General features: G+C 34.4%; 1 protein-coding gene across 1 annotated transcript in view; it reads right to left on the bottom strand.

Moving 5' to 3' along the window:
* LOC132562767 (G-protein coupled receptor 54-like) overlaps positions 1-24,655 on the bottom strand; it is a 111,336-nt gene that overhangs the window by 24,089 nt on the left and 62,592 nt on the right. The window contains exon 3 of the mRNA XM_060227530.1: positions 17,662-17,797. Coding sequence (XP_060083513.1) covers positions 17,662-17,797 — 136 coding nt within the window. The remainder of the gene's footprint in view (positions 1-17,661; positions 17,798-24,655) is intronic.

Raw genomic sequence — 24,655 nt, 5'->3', positions numbered from 1 at the left:
TTTACTCATTGCCAATCAGTTTTGTTATAAAAGTATACATTCTTGTCAGACTGAGTTTACAGCAGTAAATAATAGATATTATGAAGAGATGGATATAGGAAATATTAGTGGTGTAATGTACGTTGATTTTAGAAATGTTTTTGATCTTGTTGACCACAATATTATACTACAAACAACATTCTACTACATTGTTCAAACAATGCAATGAGAGTTTTTACGGTCTATCGAACACGTCGATATCAAAGTGTCTCGTACAAAAATCATTTAAGCAGCTCTTGTGAAATAAACTGGTATGTCACAGGGCTCTATGATATAGCCTTTGATGTTTATACCGTATATAAATGACATGCCTCTCCACTCTAAGCAGTGTGAATGGTACATGTATGTAGACGGAAAAACTATGCAGAACTCTGCTAAGTGTATTTATATCATTAAATCATGTCTGCAGTCTGTCTTTGTAAATGTACAGAAATGGTGTAAAAACAACAAAATGGTTGTTTATAAAGAGAAAACTAAAGTGATGTTGTTAGGAAGAAAACAGAAAGTTACACGTGATGAGTGTGACAACATAAGATAAGAACATGTTAGACATGACAAACTACTTGGTATGTGCATTGATGATACCCTAACGTAAAACAAACATGGCCAGGATGTTATCAAAATCGTAAATTTCAAAACCTATCAGTTAAGTTAAAAAGTTCTTGCCTATTTTATCAAGAATAACCTACTTCAACTGTTTTATTTTACCTTGCCTTGATTACTGAACCAATATTTTGGGACATTGTTTTCTAACATACATTAAAATTAGAAAACTTGCAGAAGAGAGTTTTACGCATAATACTAGATGCAGATTATTCTGTATCTGACGAAGAACTTTTTTACTCAACTCACATGGTTACCATACATAAGAGATTGAATATCATAAATGTGTTTTGATGTACAATGTTATAAACAATGTCCAAATTATCTGGACTGTAATGAATTAGTATTTAGGTTTCACGATAGACATACCAGGTCATCTACTTGAAGGAAATGTGTCATCCTTAAACATAAAACAGAAAAGATTAGAATTGCCTTTTTTATTGAATGGACCAAACTTTTGAATGGTTTACCAGACAATGTTAGGCAATGAAGAGACCTGAAATGTTTCTTTTGAATTTTGAAATTTGAATGTAAGAAATAAATATCCAACTTTTAAACATAAAATTCCACTGTCTGGAATTTTTAGAAGATCTTGTCATCATAAAAGACCTTAAATAAGGTCTATAATTATCATTATTATTGTTAAGCAATGTCAAGGCAAAAAGATTTATTAGAAAAAGATTTATTAGAAAAAGAAAATAACGAACGAAAACCACAACTGAATCAAACAACGATATGAAATAGAGGACTTACAATTCAGGTCTGATAACAATTCTACTACACGCCTTCATCAAAATTTGATCGAACTCAAAATATTTTTTGTAAAACTACGATTCTACGATTTTCCCCAAGAATTCCAAAGTCGAAAACAAAGTTGTATCTTTTAAGCATTGACGCAATTTAGCAAAGACGAGGTTTAGAAGGCTTCAGTGATATTGCTGAATTATCTCAGGGCGTTAACTCCGTAGTCAGTGGCTCGCCTGCATTGGTGAAATTCATACCGATTTACGTCAGAATAGTGTAATTCAGCTAAAGTGAAATTGGATAGATTCAACAAGGACTATTCCCTACTCGCAAATAAAACGAACAGGATCTTTTGAGTGTCATTTGAATTTCACATTCCAACCTTTTTGGGATTGCATCAGTTCCCCAATTAACCCCTTAAGTACTTAGCTTGGGCACATTTCGTGTCTAAATTCATATAGCGTAATATCACTCCGTTAATATATCTTTTGCGTAAAAAGTGCGATCTTATCGACCCGACCAACTTGCATTGACAGTGTTACATTCTTGAAAAGGCGCTTTGATACTTTTTAAAAGAAAAAAAAATAAAGTTAGAAGAGAGTTTCTTTAAAGCATTACAGGCAGCGCTCATTTATTGACGGCAATTCGTAAATTGACATCTAGAGGATTATGGTAAAATTTTAATGATGTGCACAACACGCTATAAGCAAGTGATTTAGAAACTAATTTATAACACATTTTGATCCATCTATAAAAATGCACCAAACATAAGATAATAAACAAAGAAGAAAATCCCTAGATCCTTTGAAATACTAAGACTACCATGAAAAGATATAATTTTTTACAGTGCCGCGAAAATATCATTCTACCAGCATCATACAGGCGTTTCCTCGTTTTATGTTTCGGTAGAGATGTTTGGGCCGCTTAAAGTGTTAAACCAAGGAGGTAACAAAGAAAAATCAATTATGTAACTATGAAAACAAAGAAGAAAGTCCCTAGATCCTTTGAAATACTAGGAATACTATGAAAAATACATGGTTATATTGGCGCCAAAACATGATTCTACCAGCATCATACAGGCGTTTCCTCGTTTAATGTTTCTGTAGAAAGGGGCCTAAAGTGTTAAACCGAGGAGGTAACAAAAAAAATCAATCATGGAATTATGAATAAGAATGTGCATTTACGCATACTTGAATTTCTGAGAGTTATTAATATCGGGTGATTGCTTTCTGTACTAAGATAGAATAGTTGATAAGGGATGGTGTGTTGTATACGAAAAGATTGAGGTATACCGTAAACAACACGGATTCATACGCGTGTCATTCCCAGCAGTTGGACCATTTCAAATACACTGCTCGTTCATCGACAATTGATGTTGTTCTATCGCCAGCAGACATACACATGGATATAAAACAGCAGTCTGTGATATTGAAATAAACAAATTCAGAAACGAAATTTACATATATTTAAAGACCGAAACCGCACCGGGTTTGAATCACAATGTATAATCGACGGATTGCTTCAGGATCTGTAGCTAAACATGGCCTGAATAAAGTTATATATTGCCACACTGCATGTTTTGTGGTGATATAGCAGCCAGTAACATTACTTTCAGATGGATATTCTTGTGAACTAATCCAATTGTTTTCTTATTTCCGACATATTCTTAAATGAGATTCTTTTCTGGTTTGATGTAGTTTAATGTTCTTATAATTAATAATTTCTTGGACCAAAATATTCATCAGGCTCGTAGATACTGGACAGTAGCTTAATACGTGTTTCCATGGAGTATACTGTCTCACATTTTCTTTTGTTTCCGTACTAAATCACCATTAAGGGACACGAAAATATCATAAACTAGCGAAACAGGTGGTGGCATTGACCTCGCTGTGACATTGCGATCTGTCTAGTTTTCGGTTCCTTCTCTTCTGTTTCCGATATTAAATGACAGCAGACGTGAGGATGCATGATTACTCTGATAGTATATACACACTTAATGGCTAACCATAAGAGCGATCAGGAGCCTACAAGCCATTGCCGAGAGTGACATAAAGAAAGTAGTACCAAGTGTATCTATGGCAACGGACATCCATTCTTACATGTTATATCGTTATGTTAAACTCCTGTTATACTAGATAACACTGTTGATTTATCTCTCACAGTGGAAAATTGGGGGAAAATATTGATATTGCAATTGCAGTAATTACCGACTTTAATTATTTCGAGATACAATGTATATTCCTGTTTTTTTCCCAATTCCAATTACTGTTGGCATGAGACAAGCTATCAATACTTTTAAGACTCAACGCATATCAATACATTCCTGATGTAAAGAGATATTGATAAAGAGATATAAGACCGTAGTTTTTTATCTATATGTTTGTAATCAAAACAATCGCTAAACGTGAATCTGCGTGTTTTGTTTTATTGATAATTTGCTATACAATAAACAAATATTGTACCGTTCAAAGAGTGATTTTCCTTTTCACTTTTATTAAAACATAAAACTCAAAGAAATGTTAAGTGCGCTTAATAGAATGCATTTTGTTGTTAAATAGCTACATTTTTGACATTCAATTTAAATATTTTCCAACATTCTCTATAACACGATTTCCAAACTCCTAATAACAGATATTCGATAAAAGTGCAGAAGTGAAAGATCTTTAGGATTTGTTTCACATTAATCTGACACATTTCAGTTACTAATATAATCCAAGTAATGGCTTTATATTGCTCTGTCTGATTGAACAGCGAGTTGACTTGTCCTGAATCGTGTACAATTAATCCGAACAGCTTCAATTATATTTTCATATCTGAATTTAAGCTCGGATATAAGTCCCTGTGCCTTCTATTAATGCCAAGAGCAATCACTACACCGATTTCCCTTATGATTTTTCTATACGAACGCATTCATATATTTATTTTTCATTACATTGACTGATTTACTGTACTGTTTATATCAAGGACAACGTAATAGAAACGGTTTATAAACTGGAATATTAGTTGTTTAATGAATATGTAAAGACTTTTTTAAAAAGGAAAATGAGTTGATACATAGATTAACTACTTGCTACATCTACTAAGCATCATTTCATATCTGTTAATTCTATCCATTTGAGTAACATATTGAACTGAAATATGTGAGTATTTTGACCAAAAAGAATATTTTTGAACGAAGTTATTTACAATTTATATATGAACAAACAGAAATTGATTTAGCTATGATCGGTTTGTACCAACAATAATGAATTATCTTGTGGCTCATCTACATTTCATGATCCATAGAGCGACGAGAATATAGCTAAAATCACAGGCGTTAAATTAACCACGGGCTAAAAGGGACATGTTCAAGTATTCCAAGTACAGTAAGATCAAAACTTTCAACTGATAAAATATGGTTGATATGTGTGAACATCAAAACCCAAATCGTCATGGTAACATTCCATAGTTGAAGCTAGAGACAATCTTAACATCTCTTAATCAACCAAGCCTTCCATGTTGGCAGTACCAAGCAACATTAACGTTGTCGATACGGTATGAAGATGTGTTTTCTGAAATAATATGTACAAGATGATGTTTTATTGGTCATATAGACCTAAAATGGTTGGTAAAGCCGATAGAGACACTCAATAATCAACCATAATCAAATATGTTGCCGGGTTCAAAGACTTGTCGCGGTGTTACTGCAGTAACACATACCCATATGCCTTTGGTAGTTGTTGCGCCTGTTGATTGGAGACAGATTATAAAAACAGAACAATCAATATATATGTATCTTGGATTTTGAGTCAAAGGTCATCATGGAAATGTAATAGTCCCATTGGTCATTAGTTGTTCTTTATTCATTTCTGGATTTATTGAAGAAGAAAATGTCCTACATGTAGGTGTGCTAGATATCAGACAGGTAAAACTTGTATTTGTTATTTCTTTAGAAGTACCTGTTGATGAGTATTTCTAACATTTAAATATATATTAAAATTGTTTCTTAAGTGTCGTATTTCTGTACATTTATATTCTACAGAATGACGGGCAATCGGTTTATTTCTAAACGTAAATTATTATTATTAATATCTCTTTAGAATGTCATGCATTTGAGGATTGTGACAGAAAAAGTAAATCAATAGTGTACATGTGACCATTTTATCTGTTTATTACACACGTTTAATAGATATATGTCGCAATATCTGAAGTAGTTTACAACATCTTCAACAGAAATTATCATTTTCTTTTTTAAATCGCAAAACTTTTCACTTTTTTATATTTCATATTTATATCCTTGGCATCGCTGTCTTTCTTGCCGCTATTTGAAAATCCATATGGCGTTGTCATCTATCGATGGTTTGATCACTTGTTGACATTTTTAGAGTATCTTCCCACTTACATAAATAAAACTGTAACAATAAAGTCTTCTACGGTGATATGCCGACAAACTTGTTTCTTTCCTGCCGACCCATTATCACCTGAGCCAGTTTCGTAGACTTGTTTGTTACCATTCTCGGCGACATTCAATATTAGTGAGGAAGTGCCCGATGAGGCAGAAGCAAAGAGTGTAATGATTAGAATTCAATTTTCCTCTTGCCTCATCTCATGAAGCAGGCATGTAAAACCATTTTCTCTCAAACTCGTTTGTTGCCTCCTTAATAGACATTTAAATTCAAGTCTCATTTTCTTTTTCTCTTTGTTGCCTCCCTTCAATACAGTTATACACAACGGTTCATTTTTTTCTCTTTTTTGTTGTCTCCTTTTGATACAGTTTCCTTTTTATGGAACCGATATACAAATCTAATTCCGGTTTTGTTGCTTCCTTTGGAAACAGCTATGAACAAGTTTCATTCAACTCCTCTCGTTTGTCGCCTTCTTGTGAAACAGTTATTCAAAAGTCTCGTTCAATTCCACTCTTTTGTTGCCTCCTTAGGAGGCAGTTATGTACAAGTTTCGTCCCCTTCCTCTCTTTTGTTGCCTCCTTAGGAGGCAGTTATGTACAAGTTTCGTCCCCTTCCTCTCTTTTGTTGCCTCCTTAGGAGGCAGTTATGTACAAGTTTCGTCCCCTTCCTCTCTTTTGTTGCCTCATAGGAGACCGTTATGCACAAGTTTCGTTCCCTTCCTCTCTTTTGTTGCCTCATAGGAGGCAGTTATGTACAAGTTTCGTCCCCTTCCTCTCTTTTGTTGCCTCATAGGAGACCGTTATGTACAAGTTTCGCCCCCTTCCTCTCTTTTGTTGCCTCATAGGAGACCGTTATGTACTAGTTTCGTTCCCTTCCTCTCTTTTGTTGCCTCCTAAGGGGGCAGTTATGTACGAGTTTCGTCCCCTTCCTCTCTTTTGTTGCCTCCTTAGGAGGCAGTTATGTACAAGTTTCGTTCCCTTCCTCTCTTTTGTTGCCTCATAGGAGACCGTTATGTACAAGTTTCGTTCCTTTCCTCTCTTTTGTTGCCTCCTTAGGAGACCGTTATTTACATGTCTTGTTCCCGTTCTCTCTTACGTTGCAATTTTGGAATATTAGTGTTTATAAACAAAAAAACATAAAGTTGCTTTTCAATAAGGATAGGTATTATCATTACTTAATGGGTGGTAACGAAGTGCTTGCTTCCCTTGGGTTCGATAATCATTCGCTAAGACATATGCACTTGCTAGAGCTTGAGTCCAGCCCTAGATGCACCAAAGGGAACAGCTGTACCTTACTGAACGCTTTTCAATTAACCGTATCTAATTTATAAAACTCTACTTCATAATCAATGTTTACATCTGGTTTAAGTATTCTCACAGACGTCCCTATATTTATACACTTTATATACATAACTTGTTAAGAAAGAGTTCATCAATTATCTGGGGTGAGATGGGGCGTACGATGCTTTAGAATAAATACTTGCTGAACTCGAAACCAATGAAGAGGTAAAGTGTTTGTTGATGAGAGTAATTACACCGCTAATTTACAACGCAATACATTCACATGTTGATAAGTGAGGGAACAGCATATTCAAGGTATATTTCTTCAATGAGTTGTCAGTTTTGTTTTTAATACTTTTTCCATTATTAAAAAATATTGGGCTACTCGATGGCAACATATTCTGTGACAGGAATTAATGTCATATGATCCGCTCGTCGTTACATGTGATCGCTAACTCTGTCGATGTCAATTTAAAGTAATTTTGTTAAGAATAAACACCTGGAAAAATAATCATTTGATTTATCAATGAATGCTTAAGTGAAATAAGTACAAAGCGACCATTGCTGTTCCTGAGCGATTGACCCTCACCACCATCGCCCACCCCCACCCCCACATCCGACTCGCCTCCATCACTTAATGGATGAATGAATAAACAACAATGTTACAAAGCGAATGCAGGTTAGATCATGAAAGATGATGTGCTGAAATTGTTTTTTTTTTTTTTTTTTTTTAATTTTTTTTTGTTTTTCGTTTTTTCTGGAATCATTTGGCATTACCTAATGTATTTTGATTAACTATGTCTATTATGTGTTTACGACATCCAAGTCGCTGAGGACACAGGTGTTTGTGTCATAACGGTGATTTCATAATGGCTTCTAGGGAAATACTTTAATGTCGATATGGCACCATAAAACATAATCATTCACGGACTGACCAATCCCTATCGCAAGTCATTTACAAATGACCACTTGGTATCAAAGAAACAGACTTCAAATAAATCTTTGGTAAGGAGATTGAATTCATCACAGTTTGACAGAACGGCCATTTAATACTTTCACCAAAAACGAGTTGTTAGCATATATAATGACACTGAACGTAAGATAGGTTATAGACTGAAATAGAAGGGGGTGAATTTAAGTATATCGTTTTTACAACAAACAAAATCATAGCCCCTTCGCTGGTATCAATTTTACAATGATATCAATGAAAGATTTCACAAAAGTCATACAAGTGAAAAACACTTTTAAAATACAAATTAAGAGCTAAAATTGCTTAATAGAGCCCTTCTTTGACCCGTTAGTGTTGCTAAAAGGTCTTTATTTTAAAGCCTGGGAAGCGAGTGAGGAAAAACCATAGCGATCGAAAGAAAAGTCAAAACTTAGACAAGGCTTTGCACGAGCCCCATAACTGAATAAATCTAGTAATTAGCATTTTTCCTATATTTTCAGAATTTCGAGTGCACCAGTCAGATAAATTATTTCAGTTGTCTGTGATTACATACATGCACCTACCTTCTAAAATCTGTAACATTTTTAGCATTCGAAAGACATCTTGACATTTATTTCTGCAATTTAATTTCATCGACCATATATTACATATATTACAACGTAGTTGATTATTTTGTCTACATCTTAAATGCTTCCGTTAATGGTTTGTGATTCATGATGGTAATGAGAGATATGTCTATAAATCATGTTTTGTAATTGCCTCAAATCGGTAAATTGACAGCGGGTCCGGGCAGACAGTCTTCAAAATTGACCAAATTGCATTTTCCGCACTATGTATCTTTATAAAGATGTCTTCAAGAAGTCTTCAAAAAGTCTCCATGCTCTTAATCTGATATTTGAGGAACAAGTTTATAAGCTAATCGATGTAGACACTTTATATGATTATTTGTCTTCCTTTGACGAATTTCATTGGTCAATGACGTACACGTGAGCGGCAAAGCAGTGCACACGCAATCACTCCTTCCCTTTAACATTTGACAGGAACTTCAATTCGATTTTTCGTTATCTCTTTCGTATAACGTTTTAGCCCTGTGCAAGTATCATTATATTCTATGTCTAATCGTATTGTTGACCAGAGAAAGAATGTGAATACAACACACAATTATGTGTAACAATAGACATGTCATTTTAAGTAACGTGAATCGTTATCACTTCAACATATATTTCAATTAGTGATTTTTCATTAGATTACTGACTCTATGTTTATAGTCTCTTAAACTTATATAAGACTTATGAATGTATGCTACTGCTTATAAAACAAATAAAAATTATATTATTGACAAACTATCAGGTCATATATGAATATTGTATCTCCTTTTCAGCATCCAGATGTTTGTTTATTACCACGACTATTACAATATAAATAACAAGAAAATACCAACATGTCAACAAAACAGAATCTATATCAAACAGCACTGATGAGAACGAACACAAAATGATAGAAGGAAATATCACAGATTTATGACATATCTTACCGACCGTGAAAATAGGATGTTATAACAAAATGATATCATTAGGATTATTGTGGTTCTTATTGTACTGGAAAATGTTGCTATCTAAAATAATTAAATATTACGGGAGCCCGATTACTTCCGTGCTTGTTGTCACATGCTCCATTATATCCTGAATTGATTGTTATTATTAATTACAACAGATCATCAACACAGACACAAAACGACCAGGAAAATGTGAAAGGAACGGTATTTAAAAATTGTATAGAAGACACACAAATGAATAGCAGCTTTTCATAATTTTGTATCAGAATGAATTAAACTGCATCATACAGCTGTTTCGTCCTTCTTGGACTCGGCGGTGATTCTAAGGGCCTAAAATTTGAAGACTAGGGGATGACTAAGGAAAATCCAAAGTGATCGGCGAAAAGTCAAAATCTAGACGGGGAAGGTGCAGCAGCCCCCATCATTAGATATATTTTGTAACTGACTTACATCAGATAATTAAAAAAAGTAGAAATGTGTTTTAAAAAGGGTGTGAGAACACACATTTACATAATTCGAAATAAAGAAGCTGGATAAAAAGGCTCAAGGCAGTCTGAGCGAAGTCGTCAATTTTGTTATTTAGATATACAGTTGAAACTCGTTATCTCGAAATCGCTTGAGTCGAAATTCCGTTTAAGTCGAAATAATTTTCAATTCCCGATTTTTTCCTTCTGTATCTCTGTAATTTTAGTTCGGATGACTCGAATTTCATGGAGTCGAAATTTCGGTTGAGTCGAAGCGATTTTACAGTGCCTTCAATTGTAAAGCAAGGGAAACGTCACTCATTGTCTCGTAATTAATTTTTGCCAAAACATCGGCACGTCCTCTGTCGATATCAGTACATACATGCACAAAGTTGAAAGTCACTTATATGCGTAACACATGGCTAGTTACGGCGTATCGGGGGTCAATCGTATACACAACACCTGGTCTCTGGCGATTAATTAGCAGTTTAATGATCCAATTAAAGTTTGGCATCATAATTAGTGTCACCATTCTGTAGCAGTGCCTTACCTGTTCGTTAAAATGTAGTGCGTTTACACAGAACATGAAAACATTTAGCTTGGTTGCGTGCATCTTAAGTAACGATAAAAACGAAACCGTCCAATCAGTATGAACTATTTGACGAAATCTGATCCCCACAATCCCGAGAAAAACTAATTCTAAACTTGTTTACTAGAGGATTGTGATCTGGAACTTTGTTCGATTAAGTGTTTGGATAATGATTTGCTTAAAGTATTTTTCATGCATAGAGTCTATATCTGTGCGAGATTTGTTATGTCTAGCGCTTAAACAATGTTCTCTTTAACAGGTAAACACTATCCAGCACCGCGTTTTACATATGGTTATTTATTCGTAGTTAAGTAATATTGGTGTGATCAGTAGCTTTATGCATCATTTCTTGTAGCGTATCAACAGCAAAGTTTAAATTAGTTTTATTGTCATTCCGTGAAATATATGATGTGCTTTGTCAGTAAGGGTATTGTACACATGTGCAGGACGGAACGACCTAAGTACAAATGCATTTGATTGGAGTTGTTATTATATGGTTTTTGCTTGGATGAATAAGAAATCAAAGGAGAGAGTAGAATCAATTTTTTGTTTGTTTATCTACTGCCATTTCAGATTAAACTACTCACTTGCGAGCTATCGTACCCCTACTTCGTACAACCGTAATCAGGAAACTGACATTGTCAACCTTTATTTTCATACTTTTTTGAGTCGAAATTGGAGTCGGATAAGTGAAAATATTTTCCACTGTCCCTTGAATTTAGAGGTAACGAATTTCCACTGTATGTAGATAAAGTCAGTATACACTAAACTATTACGGCGAGATCTATAGTTTATTTCAATCCCTGAGTTTCAAAATCTTTTATCAAAATGTCTTCAACGACTTCAAAACACCAACATAACGTGAAGATGTCATATTTATTTGATTAAATCTTGACAAAAACGAACTAATGGTCGTATACAAACATAACGACAAGCGTTCGTCCATACAATAGACCACGGGTTGTCAGTAAGCAAACACGTATTTGAAACATCTGGTCTTGATATAAACGAGTCTGTGAAGCAACAGTGATGGTGACCACCAATGGATACTGTTTCAAGCAAAACGTAACTTAATCCATTTCTCGAGAATTTAAGTTATGTAATGTAAATAATGATAGTTTTATCATTGTAGTGGTTTTGAATTGTTGTGAAATATCGCATTATATGCAAATACTGTTTAACACTTGCGCTATTTACTTTCGAACAGAATGCATGTTAAGTTCCTCTATAGTACCATTCAGTTACAAATATAGACACTCGTTTACTCAAATTTCCTTTGCACCAGTCTTGTTTAAGGATAGGCTATGTTCTCATTCATTGAAGAATAACGTAATTATTCAGTCTTCGACGTCATTTGGTCTGTTATTGGTTTTGGAACCAAGCTTCAGGGAAATAATTTAAAGATTAATACAGGATAATGACGAGTTATGATTTTGAAAAGAATATGATATGAATAAAAAAACAAGTGTAGGTGGGTAATATAAGAGATTTGTTTATCATATCGTACACATCGACTTGTGCGCAAGTACTTTTCCGTATCAATGTTGCAGTCTTTATCATCTGATATAGAATTGACAAAGTGGACATAAAAACGATAGAAAATACAGTTATATAATATATATCCAATCGTATGTACAAATCAAAGCAGAATTAACATCAGCTTTTCAGTGTTACTGTCTAGTTCTCCATTACCTCATCCAACTGTACATATGGACACCATACTACGCTTCCATAATAACGATATTGCGAACACAGTGTCTGAAGGGTGGGATCGATTTCCACCAACTGAAGTTGCGTTCTGCAGTGTAGGATCAAAGCTGTCGGATTGAAAACTAGCTAAATGAGCTGTCTCATTAGGCACAGTTCGATACTGATGGCGTTGTGTAGAAGGGTTCCGATGAATATTTCATGCTTTTGTCTAGTTTTCGTTAAAGTAATGATAACTGCAGTTACAATGTGCAGAATCTTTACTTCCTGGAACGCCTAGCCATTCATCAACTGAACATGTGGGTAGAGTAGCAACACGTCATTGTGCAGTTATTACAAGGTTTTGAACAAAATCTCAATTCGGTGTGTCTCGAAAACTAACTTATCAAAAACGTTTCGCCTCTTCCCAAACATTTCCCCAAACACACAAACACTGCAACGGTTTAGTAATCTAATAAGGCACGTCTCAAGAAATGGATACCACTTAATCGATGTCGAAAAAGTGTGGCAACTTCGTTTATCTGGAGGAATTACTAGATTCCTTGAAAGGATCATACCAGTGACTGAAATCAGATTTACCTAGTGTTAAAAAGTTGAAAATACGAAACATATATAAGGAGACATATGCAAGATAGTTTCGCGATTACAAAACTGCTGAAAATCTCTTCATCAAAATAGTTTCATACTGTATAACTTTAGACATGATATCGCGGTTAATCAGTGGAGCGAATGTCATGTCATTGTCTCTCGCTGAAGTGTCAGTGATCGTGTGAAAGACGGATAGTTCCGTCCCACGCCAAACAGCGTGTGAAGCTGTCGTACTGTCTAGGGATAAGGTCAACAGTACTACATTAATTGCCAAGACAATTGTGTGACGACCGTCTCCGAGACGAAAGAAATCACTTTAACGAAAGTTAAGATGCTAAAGATGATTCTACTCAGAAGCAATTGAACGGTAACCTGTACTTTGTGGAATTATCTGGTCAGTTAAAAATCGGTACTCGTGTAGAAAAAGACAATGGAAAAATACTCATCTGATCAATTAAAAATCGGTACTCGTGTAGATAAAGACAATGGAAAAATACTCAACTGATCAGTTAAAAATCGGTACTCGTGTAGAAAAAGATAATGGAAAAATACTCAACTGATTAGTTAAAAATCGGTACTCGTGTAGATAATGACAATGAAAAGATACTCAACTGATGAGTTCAAAATCGGTACTCGTGTAGATAATGACAGGTGAAAATACTCATCAATGTTAAAAAAAGGTGCTCACTGTACAATCTTTTATATCAAAAATGTATGTTAAAAACGACATCCGGGAAAAGAAAAAAAAAAGAAAAAAATATATACTAGTATAAATTGACATTTAATTTATTGTAAACCATGTTAACCCGAAAAGAGCTGTCCATAACCTTGTTGAAGCACGTTCAATGGTCGCGAACAAAACTGTTCATAATTTCGGTCTCTCGCTCCGGACATAAACTAAGGATGATGTCCAATTTATTTTTGACGGATATCTGGCTAAAGGATCAAATCTAAAATCTGAGTAGGAACAATGATTAGATAATTAAAACAAGTATATATATATCTTAATGGTAATGTTTTAATGACCTAAGAAATGTTTGGTAAGAATACTTTAAAGGATGTGGAGGAGTTTTTCAACATGGTAGTTATATTGATATCAGACCAATCTGAAAATAATAAAACCAGGTAAATAAGTTCAAAAGTAGGAGTGTTCAGAAGAAAATAATTGCACGTGCATGTTTGCTAATGTTGCTTTTCTGTTTGGTGGTCATTAGTGTATTCATATAAAAAAGATATATCGTTGTCATTGAGACATTCCGATAACGCCATAAGGTTTATAGCATCTGGGGAGGCAAACTGGACGAATTTTTCTGTTACATACCTGTGAACTTCTCTCGTAATGATGTACGATTCGTACACGTTTCGTATAAATTTAAGAATGATTAGAATAAGTGTGGTGTAGAATTTATCTATGTTATACGTACATCTACATTGGTGCTTTCCCAGCAAAAATTTGGGGATTTCTTTGTCATTTGGCCATCTGTTGCTTTCTGGATGAGGCTGAAACATTTTCTCTGCCGCAGCTCTTTCCAGGCGGGAGGACATTTTGTTTACAGGTAATATGTGTCTTGTGTATGTGTTATCATGTATGACGTTTTAAGTTTACATACCAAGTCTTCATCAACAAGGAGGGAATTCCGTTTTACAGTCGCAAATTAAAATATTAAAATGCATATATGAAAACCTACTGGCATTGTTCATAAGGTGAAACATTTTATTTATATCAGCAAAATCGTCTTACCAAAATGTCGCATTAAGAGTGATTTTATTAACATATTTGATTTGCATTAGTGTACAGACACTCATTGTATTTTCATTGTATGTATATTACCATTAAATGGACGTCTCTTTTTGTCTCGGCAATTAATAAGAATTAATATCTATAAGTTAATTCGGTTTATCATATAAAGATCAAATCTATAGATGATTTATTTTTGAGTTGTCTCCCTTGTTCAATCGGTTTTTGGAAATCTTCTATAAGAAGGTTGGATAAGTTTCACGCGCCATACTGAGGTCGCGGCGACCTTCAACCAAGATCTGAGCCTTTTCATCCAGGAAAAGTTTAAAATTTGTCGAAGCCTTGGCCAATAAATGCCAATCATTAAAGTGATAAATCAAGTAGAATTTTATGTTTGTGTTTTTGTCTTCTATTTGATAATCATCTAAAATTCTACAACATCAGAACAGAAATTTTATTTACATTACATATGCGACGGTATCACTTTTGATTCTCTATCATTTTGCAATACATCTATAATTATACATTCAGACAAATTTAAAGTGTTATTTGCCGCTATCTAGTCATAACTACACAAGTTTTTTTTTCCGTTTAATTTTCAATTCGAAATATTAATCAACAATTTGCGATCCTACCGCACAGCTGTACGTTAGATACTGTATCATGGTGTGTTCTGAAGAGGTGTGTGCGATGTGCGCAAGCAGGTTTTGGTGCGTTGTGCTATACCACAACTGGAGAGCACTTCAACTAAAAACAATTTATTAAAAATCTATACAGCATATCTTTCGATAAAAATCGAAAACTCATCAAAACTTCCTTTCAACAAAGTGCACCAGATATCAGCTGTATTGCCAGATGTACAGAAATAAAGGTTGAAACTCTTCGCCGTTGGATCATCTTACAAACTGTGACACTAGTTTAAGATTTGCAAATACAGTTGTAAAATATGTATATAAAATAATATAGCGAATCGATGTCAGGTATGACAATGACTTTGACACTAACTTGTAAAAATTAAGGAGAGACGAGCGTGTAAAAGGAGAAACGAGGAAGTTAGAGAAGAGACGAGGTCTGTGACTTTATTGGATAAGGGAAGAACGAGCAAATCAGATCACTTTTATGTCTACTACTTGGTAGAAGATTGACGAGACGAAACTTGATCTACACGCACGGTCTTAATTGCGACACTTTTTTTTGGTCTCCCTAGACACTCGTCTTCATATAGTGGCATTCCCCTAGACACTGTCCTTTTCCCCCTTCCAACACCACCACCACCACCACTACAATCATATATCAGACAGAAAAAGTCCCATCGGCAGTTCTCTTTCCTAGCTATAAATTTACCGATATTTGATTAAATTACAAATTGCTGTTTTTTCATTCGGAAATTGCTGTCACTTTGGTTTCAGGGTAATGACATCAGAAGCAAGTCTATTGTGTTAGATTTGCCATGAAAGGATGGAAGGTGAATTTATAAAAAAAAAAAAAAAAAAATACCAAGAAATTCTTTCTTGTTTACTTTATATTGGAGCTATAGTCCTGATTGAGATCCGTTGCTATCTTCATCACAGTGACATGCTCTAGCTTAATCAGTGACATGGCGAACAGACAGAGATTTGCCTTCAGGAATTTAGATTTCCTTCATGAACATGTTGTATAGGGAAAGCTTTAGACAAGTTTGTGATCTTAGTGTAAGCATGCTTTCAACGTATTATCTACTTGTCTGCATCTAATGTGTCTCGTGCCCATAACTAACCTTTATTTTCTGATAGTAAAAAACACAGTCCTCACTCACAACATTCGGATGAATGGCCTTCGACAAATAAAAAAAAAAAAAAAAAATTGTATGTCTCTGTCCTCTATTCTGTCAAACCTAATACTGTATTGCATGTTTCAACAAGATGAACACTGGCTGGTGAGAAGTCAGTCACACTCAGCAAGAAAATCATTGTGATGAGTGTCGTAATATATATTGATTCACCTTAACACCCTCGTATCGCCATGTTCAGACCAAAACGTAATTACCTACTCACAAATGTACATGTCTAACCAATGCATGATAATGTAAACGTGACGTCATCGCAAAAGATGTGCTATAAAAAGGGTTCGCAGAGAGTGGACGTTTTATAGTCCGGTTTGCTGAATGTCATTGTGTGTATTGGATAGCACAATAAAAAGTCATTTTAATTGTTATTTTCTCCTTTGAAGTCCCCTGTTGTACCCTCTCTTTGGTGCTACACGACCATTACTTGCTGAAACGATGCAAGAGATAAAGCCTTGTAAAAGTGTTCAGAAATTTAGAAAAAAAAATCCTGACAAATTAAAGTAATTGCAAAGTTAAGCAAATATTTGAAAAAGGAAGAATTTCAAAGATATTTAGTCCTGTCCGGAATTGAAACCACAACAGGTAGTGTGCGACCATATTTCAAATTTACCATCAATGATTTCATCATGGAATATGTAGCTGCTAAAGTTTGTACGCCTTAACGCCTTATAACAGCTAGGCTATTTCAGGGCTACCTCACTATGTATCTGAAGCCAGAACGTATATTGAGTTCGTGTGTTTTTGGAATTTTGTCATTTTGTGATGTGACGGAACTAATATAGTCACAATAGAGTTATTACACTGAGGTAGACTGCTTAAGCAGGATACTCGACCCGAAGACAATCGACAAAGCAATAATATTAATACCATTATGATGAGAGGAAGCACGGATTGAACTGGTCGAAATGAAAAACACTCTACACTGCGTCTTAGGTGGTTTGTGTAATATTACACTAAAGGTGTATGTCCATTTTATACTCTATTCAACGTATTATTTTATATAAAATTGCAATATATATATATTTTAATATATTTTTTATAAATAAAAAAAAAAAAAAAACGATTTTCATTCATTACATCAAACTGGTTATTTTGCCAAATGTGCCATCTGTTATCTTCCTGTACCCGATTCAAAACTTTGGATTTCTTTTGAAGCAGTTTGGCATCTTATTCTTGGCATAATTACATGACTTACCTATCCAGACAGCTACACTGACAATTGTGGCCACTAGAGCGTTCCGCCAATTCATAGACTGTATGGGGAAGACAATGGCAAAGTAGCGATCTATCGTCATCGCCATCAGCGTAAGACAAGTGGCATGGAGGGTAACCTGTGAATATAACAATGCTTCTATATATATAGTATATGACGTCATAAAGGGAAATATACTGGTGTCAAAATAAATCATTATTGTAGTTTATTCTCAGCTTTTAATAACGCCTAGATATCCAAATATGAACATATTAATTCGCCATCAACGATTATACATGATTAAGTAAAGGAAATTATAACGCGTTTTAGGTTAAAGCACGTAAAACTATGGTTTAATTGGGTTCGTGCGTAAACATGGTTAATTATCTGAAATTATCTTCTAAGAAGGTCGGATTTTATGTGCATTACAAAAATGTTTGGTTTGACTATTAGTATGTCACATTTACACATTAAGATCATTTCATCTTCTGGTTGATTATAAGAGAATAGGCCAAGGATGCTAGAAAATCTTATATATTCCCGTATATATCAAAGCTATATCATAGTCTTCTGAACAACCGATTGGCTTTCAAAACGATTTAATTTTGAACAAAATGTAAAAAAAAAAAAAAATTACTTAAACAAAGAATTTAAATCCAACTCAAATTCAGTAAAACTAAGACATAGAATGAACAAAACAAAGATTTACACGCGGACTCCTAAAAAGGTACAAAAAATACGACCAGGTGTTCCGGAATAGTAAGAATCTATTGCTTCATTGATTGAACCAGCAGTACACACATTTGCGAATATTTTATAGCCGAAAGTGAAATAATGTCAATGGTGACATGAAATAGACCTTTATATATAAATTACCGTGCTATAGAATCTACACATATTTAAACGTTATAAATGTTGACGATAACGGGGTCCCTTTTTCATTTCGTATTAAGTCACTTATGCCTAAAGCGAGCAAGTACAAATATACCCCGCTGAGGTGTGTATCAACGACTCTTTTCATTCCATATAGATGTAACAAACAGTATTTTATCTAACACTGACACTTTGGAAGATGATATAGATATACACATGAGATGGTGTCTAATGGTTCGGCCTTAAATTATTTACTGCGTATTGCGGATTATGATGGAGATACGACAACTCTGAGACATCATTATTTCTATTGCGAGTTTCCTCCTCAAGAGTGCGGGTTCTAGACCATATTTGAGACTAATATTACACCATTATAAACGATTAAAGTACAGGGATATGAAATGGCTACCCTAACATCAATACGTATAATGAATGCTTCTATTTCAATAATATAGATGGTAGATGCGTATTAGTGAATTGCCTAAGCGACTTGTAGTCAAGCAAAGAAACCATTATTTCGGCAGTATTCAATATTAATGGTCTCTTCAAATGGTTTATGTGCATGTAACAAGTAAAACGTTCTTATCACTCACATTCTCGATAAATCGTCGCATTATGAAAATGCCTAATGATAAGAAAATAGAGGAGGGCTGTATTGGTCTCGTTAAGATAACACTATCATTCAAGACAGATGTTCAATTTGCACAGTGAAGAGCGGGAGCATTCTGATCGTGGTTTCCTGAAGACCCAGTGTTTATCTTAACTATCAAATAAAGTGCTATGTTTTATTGTAATAGTTTCAGGATATCCATTTTTAATTTGTGCGAGGCTAAAAAACATCATTGCTTTATTGATATATTCAGGGGGAAAATCTCGTTTTCCTCGATAAGCTATTTTTGTGGAATGTTTTAGATGGATAGTTAAGCGATTTTAACGTTCACATGCATGTTTGTAACCAAGGTGCGCGTTAAATGCAGACTTGATATAACAATCAAACCACAACGTTTGGCATATATTGATATGTCAATCACTTCAATAGAACGAAAGAAGGCTGGAAGCATACGTATATATAGGCAGGCTTATATGTTCTTACGTAATATGAACAAGAAACACGATATATATGTATGTATATGATACATTTGTTATTGTAGATATCCAATATTTGCGTGTATATTTGTACATTTATGCATATGTCCATGTACTTTATTGATATGTTGCTAAAAATATTACAAAATCATTTTTAAATCCCGATCAATCAATATCTGTCGTATCAAAAATCCTAACATCTTTTCCCAGTATGGTTTGCACTAACTCAGTTCTGTATGAATCAGCAAAATCATTCTAAAGAAAATAAGCATGTTTCGTTAATGATATGGTGTGTCGCTTCTTTGAAATCGGTAGCCCTAGCCACACGGCAACAAGGCTTTGCAAGCTGTCGGTGGATATCAGCGTTTGGATGTTTGGTTATGATTTGATAGCGGTGTAACAGGATAATTTCCTTCTGACGGCGTAATCTGCTATCATAGTCCTAGATCAATAAGGAATTTGATAACATATACGTTACAGTTAAGAGTTCATGTATTGTAAATTATTCTCAAATGACCCAAAAACGTCCCTGATATGATTGACACGTCGATCTTAAATTATTTTTATATTCCATTAACCAAATTCCCATCGGCATCTATCGTCCATGACGTAGTATGATAAACGTATTGCTAGTGAGAAACTGTGGACGTTCTACGGTGATCTCCGTGATACTACGCCATGTTAAGGCATTGTCGCTACGATAAAGGCAGATATGTGCATGGTGCCATTATCTGTTCGAGCTTACAAATGCGTGGGAAGACTGGACTAATATATATGTCACGGGAACAAGTAAATGACTTTAATTATACCCCCGATGTCGAGACAAAAATGGAAGCAAGCCCAAAGTCATATTATTTTCTTTGGTCTTAGCTCGTTTAATTCCTTGCTATGTGCATGCGTGAACGTTTATGCGCTTGTTAAGCAAAACTGGCATATTGATAATAATATATATCTCAAGGAGTAACTATCTTCATGTAAACTGCATTGCAATTTTTGATATACATGAAATTGACCGATGTGAATTTTACTACCCACTCAGGACTTTGTTTGCAAGTGTCGATTAAAGATTAAGTCAAATGATGATGGCACATTTGTTTTGTCATGAAACTGAAAAATCATAACATCACATTTGATAAGTAAAACTGACGTTGTGTATAGCTGTTCAGATTGTAACAATCTACCTTTGAAGCATAACATAAACGACCTTGAATGGTTCCGTCGTTCGTGGTGATACTTGTAATCATAAAGTAGTTTACTTTTTTGTGAGGAAGCAAGCGTATTAACTGATTAGTTGTAGTTATGATGCATCAGCCCTCAAGACAAGATGTTACACTACAAACATCTATACGTTTTTGTCATATTTTGATAGGCAAACACTTGCTAATTTTATATATACGCTTATGGGATATAACTTTACATTTCTTAAGTAACAAGACTAAAAACATGTATATAATAATACACGACACTGCTCTCCCAAGATGTATATTCGAAAAACGGTTTTTAAGAGTGTGTATGGTATTCCTTGAAGAACGGTTAGTGGAAGTTTACCAATATTTGAAACTCGAAAAAGTTCTATCAGGATGGTGTATTGAACGTTAAACAATAAAGAACAAATGTCTGTTCTGATTATGTAAACGCTTCGTAGAGATTAAAGCAAGTCAATGTGTTCATAAAAAATAAGTCAACAAAGCGTGTTTCATTGTTGGCTTATGTAGTTTTGTAAAGCTTACACATCACATTCCCGTTCACTCCAATAAATGCCCTGTCCGTATTGTTATGATTGTATGTTTAATAATAAATGTCAAAATCCGGAGATACAATTGAAATGAAACGCGAGAAGATCCACAGCGACCATGTCACTTATAATCATGTATATTGATATGTCAACATTAAATAAATGCGTAAGGACGTATATGTTCATAAATTATTTTCTGTGTCGTGATATCGCGCATGATAGATGGAAGAAAGAACACTGCCGTAGTTAATGATTAACATGTTATGTTTTTCCTGAGACCCTTGTATCACGCATGAGCGCATTTGTCACCATGACAACCGTGTTCCTTAATTGATGCGTCAACATCCCGTCGTTTTGTTTTGTTTATTCTTTTGTTTGTTTTTTATTTTTTGAAACGAAACTGGATAAATTAAAAAAAATTATCAACTTCCTATGTAAAACTTCGTATGTCTAATTTCTAATTTTATAAAAGTTATATATTGCAGCATTTTCTATTTGCAAGATACATGTCCATAATACAACAAGAGATCACAGAGAATATTTGCGCTCACATCTGTTTGTTCTTTATTTCATCATTAAAAGTTGGAAAAAAAATTCCGGTCTTTCCTGTGTTTGCTATTCATATCAATTTAATTCAATCCGTTTAATTCCTCTCAAAAAACCAGCGATGAATCTATTTCATTGTCAATCCATCTTAAAGCAACTCTGAGTTCAATAAACACAACCGATCAAAAAAACATATAATTTTTATTCTAGAAAGATGCGCTCAGTATCAGAAATAGAACGTGTAAAAAGTAAGAATAAGGACGAAATCAGAACAAGAAAAAAAAAAAAGATAATTCAAATGGTATATTTTGAAAATTATTGCAAATATTGCGCTTCGAAAACCGATAAACGTTATAAGGAGAATGCAGCTGATTATACAAACAAACGCGATGGAAAATGTGAACTATATAAAAAAAAAAACACATGGAGATATTGTTAATCAAGGACAACACATTGGCAGAAAGCGTGGATGTAAACCCACAAGAAATACATCATACACTCAATACCATAATGGTACGTATACTTAATATTTCTTTAATCAAAACTTTTAACTTTTTGTTCAGTATTTCTTTTGAATTAATACCGATGTACTACAAAGAGTTACAGTGCAATGACAAAAAACAAAAGTCGTCTAAATTTGGATAAAAGCTGATGGATTAATGCTTCGAACTACCGGTAACTATTGATCATGCGCTTTGTAACAGAGTAGCGATTAAGAGTACAACTAACATCTCGTTGCCATCTCGTGCAGTTCACGTACATCGGAATCGCTACGTCTCCATAAACAGCTATCGATAACACACAATACAAGTCAACCTTTAATTAGCGATGAATGTAATACTCTGCTTTGTATTGTACCTTAAAACCAAGCCCAGCAGTGGAATATCGTAAGCGAAATATTTTTGCTGGGACACACAACCATATACTTTGTATGCTTGAGGTTTATGAACGTCCTTGAAATAACAGGAATCATTAATTATACATGCACATTTTTGTAGAGGGATAGAATATACACACATATATATATAAAAAAAAAAAAAAAACGCGGAAAAAAGCAAAACTCAAAAATACTCTAATGGTTTTCAAGCTTTGCTTGCCACCTTATTCGAGACACAAGATATCTGGCTACGATTAGATGCCGGTTGATGCGAAATATCGTGTTTGTTTTAATGGTGCCTTTCACAACATTAGAAATCGACGAAAACCCGCGTACGCCACGTGATGGGGCGAACGCAAACAAGACGAAGCCGTTACACATAGGAAATGGCATTAAGTAGGAATACATCTGGGCAACGAACATGAACACTGACAGAGATGTAAACCTGACTTTTACAAAGATGTATTTAGATTTGGTGTGGAAAGCAGTGGTTCTGGCAAGAGTAAATATCAGTGTAAATAATCGCATTCGTTATTGACACAGAATGAATCTCTTAAACATCTAATCCCTATAAATACCAAATGCGATTTTAAACGTTCATTCCCAAGTGGATGTGCAACTTTAATTGCCATTCAGTGTTATCGCAGATTTTGCATTTCATTATTGGGTTACTGGCTACAAAAAGACCATGGCTAAATCTGCAAGGTAATGATTTTTAAATCTAAAAATCTAACACAATGAAGATTTCTACTTGAACTTTTTAATTAAGCTTTATAAATCGATCTGATTGAATTTACAATCTACACCTGCAGTTTGAAGAATCCCTAGTCACAGACACTAAACACCTCTTTGAACAATAGCATCACAATTTACGATATGCTCGACTAAAACGACCCCAGATTTATTGCCCAATAGCGGCTATTACGTCCTGTTAGGGTTAACATGGGTTTCGGCATGCAGTGATACCGACTATGCATTAAATACGAATTAATCCTAATAATTCAGATAAATGTTAAATTTTTTCTATTGATTTGGGGTTAATTAAATGAAAGAACACACCGATCAATTGAATAATAAAAAACGTATTTTCTTTCACAACATGTACTGTTGCAAGAATAGGGCTCCTTAGAGAATTCATTGTTTGTCCAGGCCAGCAATGTATTACACGCCACGATGTGAGAAATCATAGAAAAAAAACCGCTGTCTACATAAGATAAGTGTTCGATGAACTTCAGGAGAAAAGCAATTAACATTACGTGATTCTCCGCGTTCTTACGTTAAATTGTAGTAAAAAGTAATAAACACTGACATTTAGCATGAAATGTTATCATGTATCAGTATCATCACATTATACGTGCAAAAACTTAAATTAGGTCAGTGTTATGACGTCTGCAATGTGCTACATAATAATAATAATGGCGGCTATTACTATTTGTTCTACAACATGATACCGACCAGCTTGAATTGCAGTCCTCAAGATGGCGTCATTCTCAAAATGGCTCACGGACTATTATATTCGACAGAAAAATCACGGTATTTATATTGTGCAAAGATGGCAGTTCCGATGTAAAGTTGTAGAGCCACAACCTATTGACACATTCTTATTAAATTTATAAAATGATGGCACAATCTGCAGTTGACGAGAAAAACCAAACTGGATATTTTTCTAGTTTGCTGTGAACAAATGCTGTGAATAGTATTTGCAGTACTCTGTATCGGTATAATAATATTCAGACGTTGCTGTACAAATATTTGCATTTATAATTTTCAAAACAACTCATTAAGTGGGAAATTGGAAATCATCAATAAAAACAGAAAGTGTGATGCCAAAAAGGTAGCGAATGCATAGCAGTTTAGAATTTGTAAGACAAAATTATCAA

The sequence above is a fragment of the Ylistrum balloti genome, unplaced genomic scaffold, assembly GCF_031769215.1.
Source record: "Ylistrum balloti isolate Yb309-2 unplaced genomic scaffold, AGI_CSIRO_Ybal_v1 Utg371506, whole genome shotgun sequence".
NCBI classification, from domain to species: domain Eukaryota; kingdom Metazoa; phylum Mollusca; class Bivalvia; order Pectinida; family Pectinidae; genus Ylistrum; species Ylistrum balloti.
Note: the sequence above shows the minus strand (reverse complement) of the source record. Positions and strands in the feature narration are given on the sequence as shown.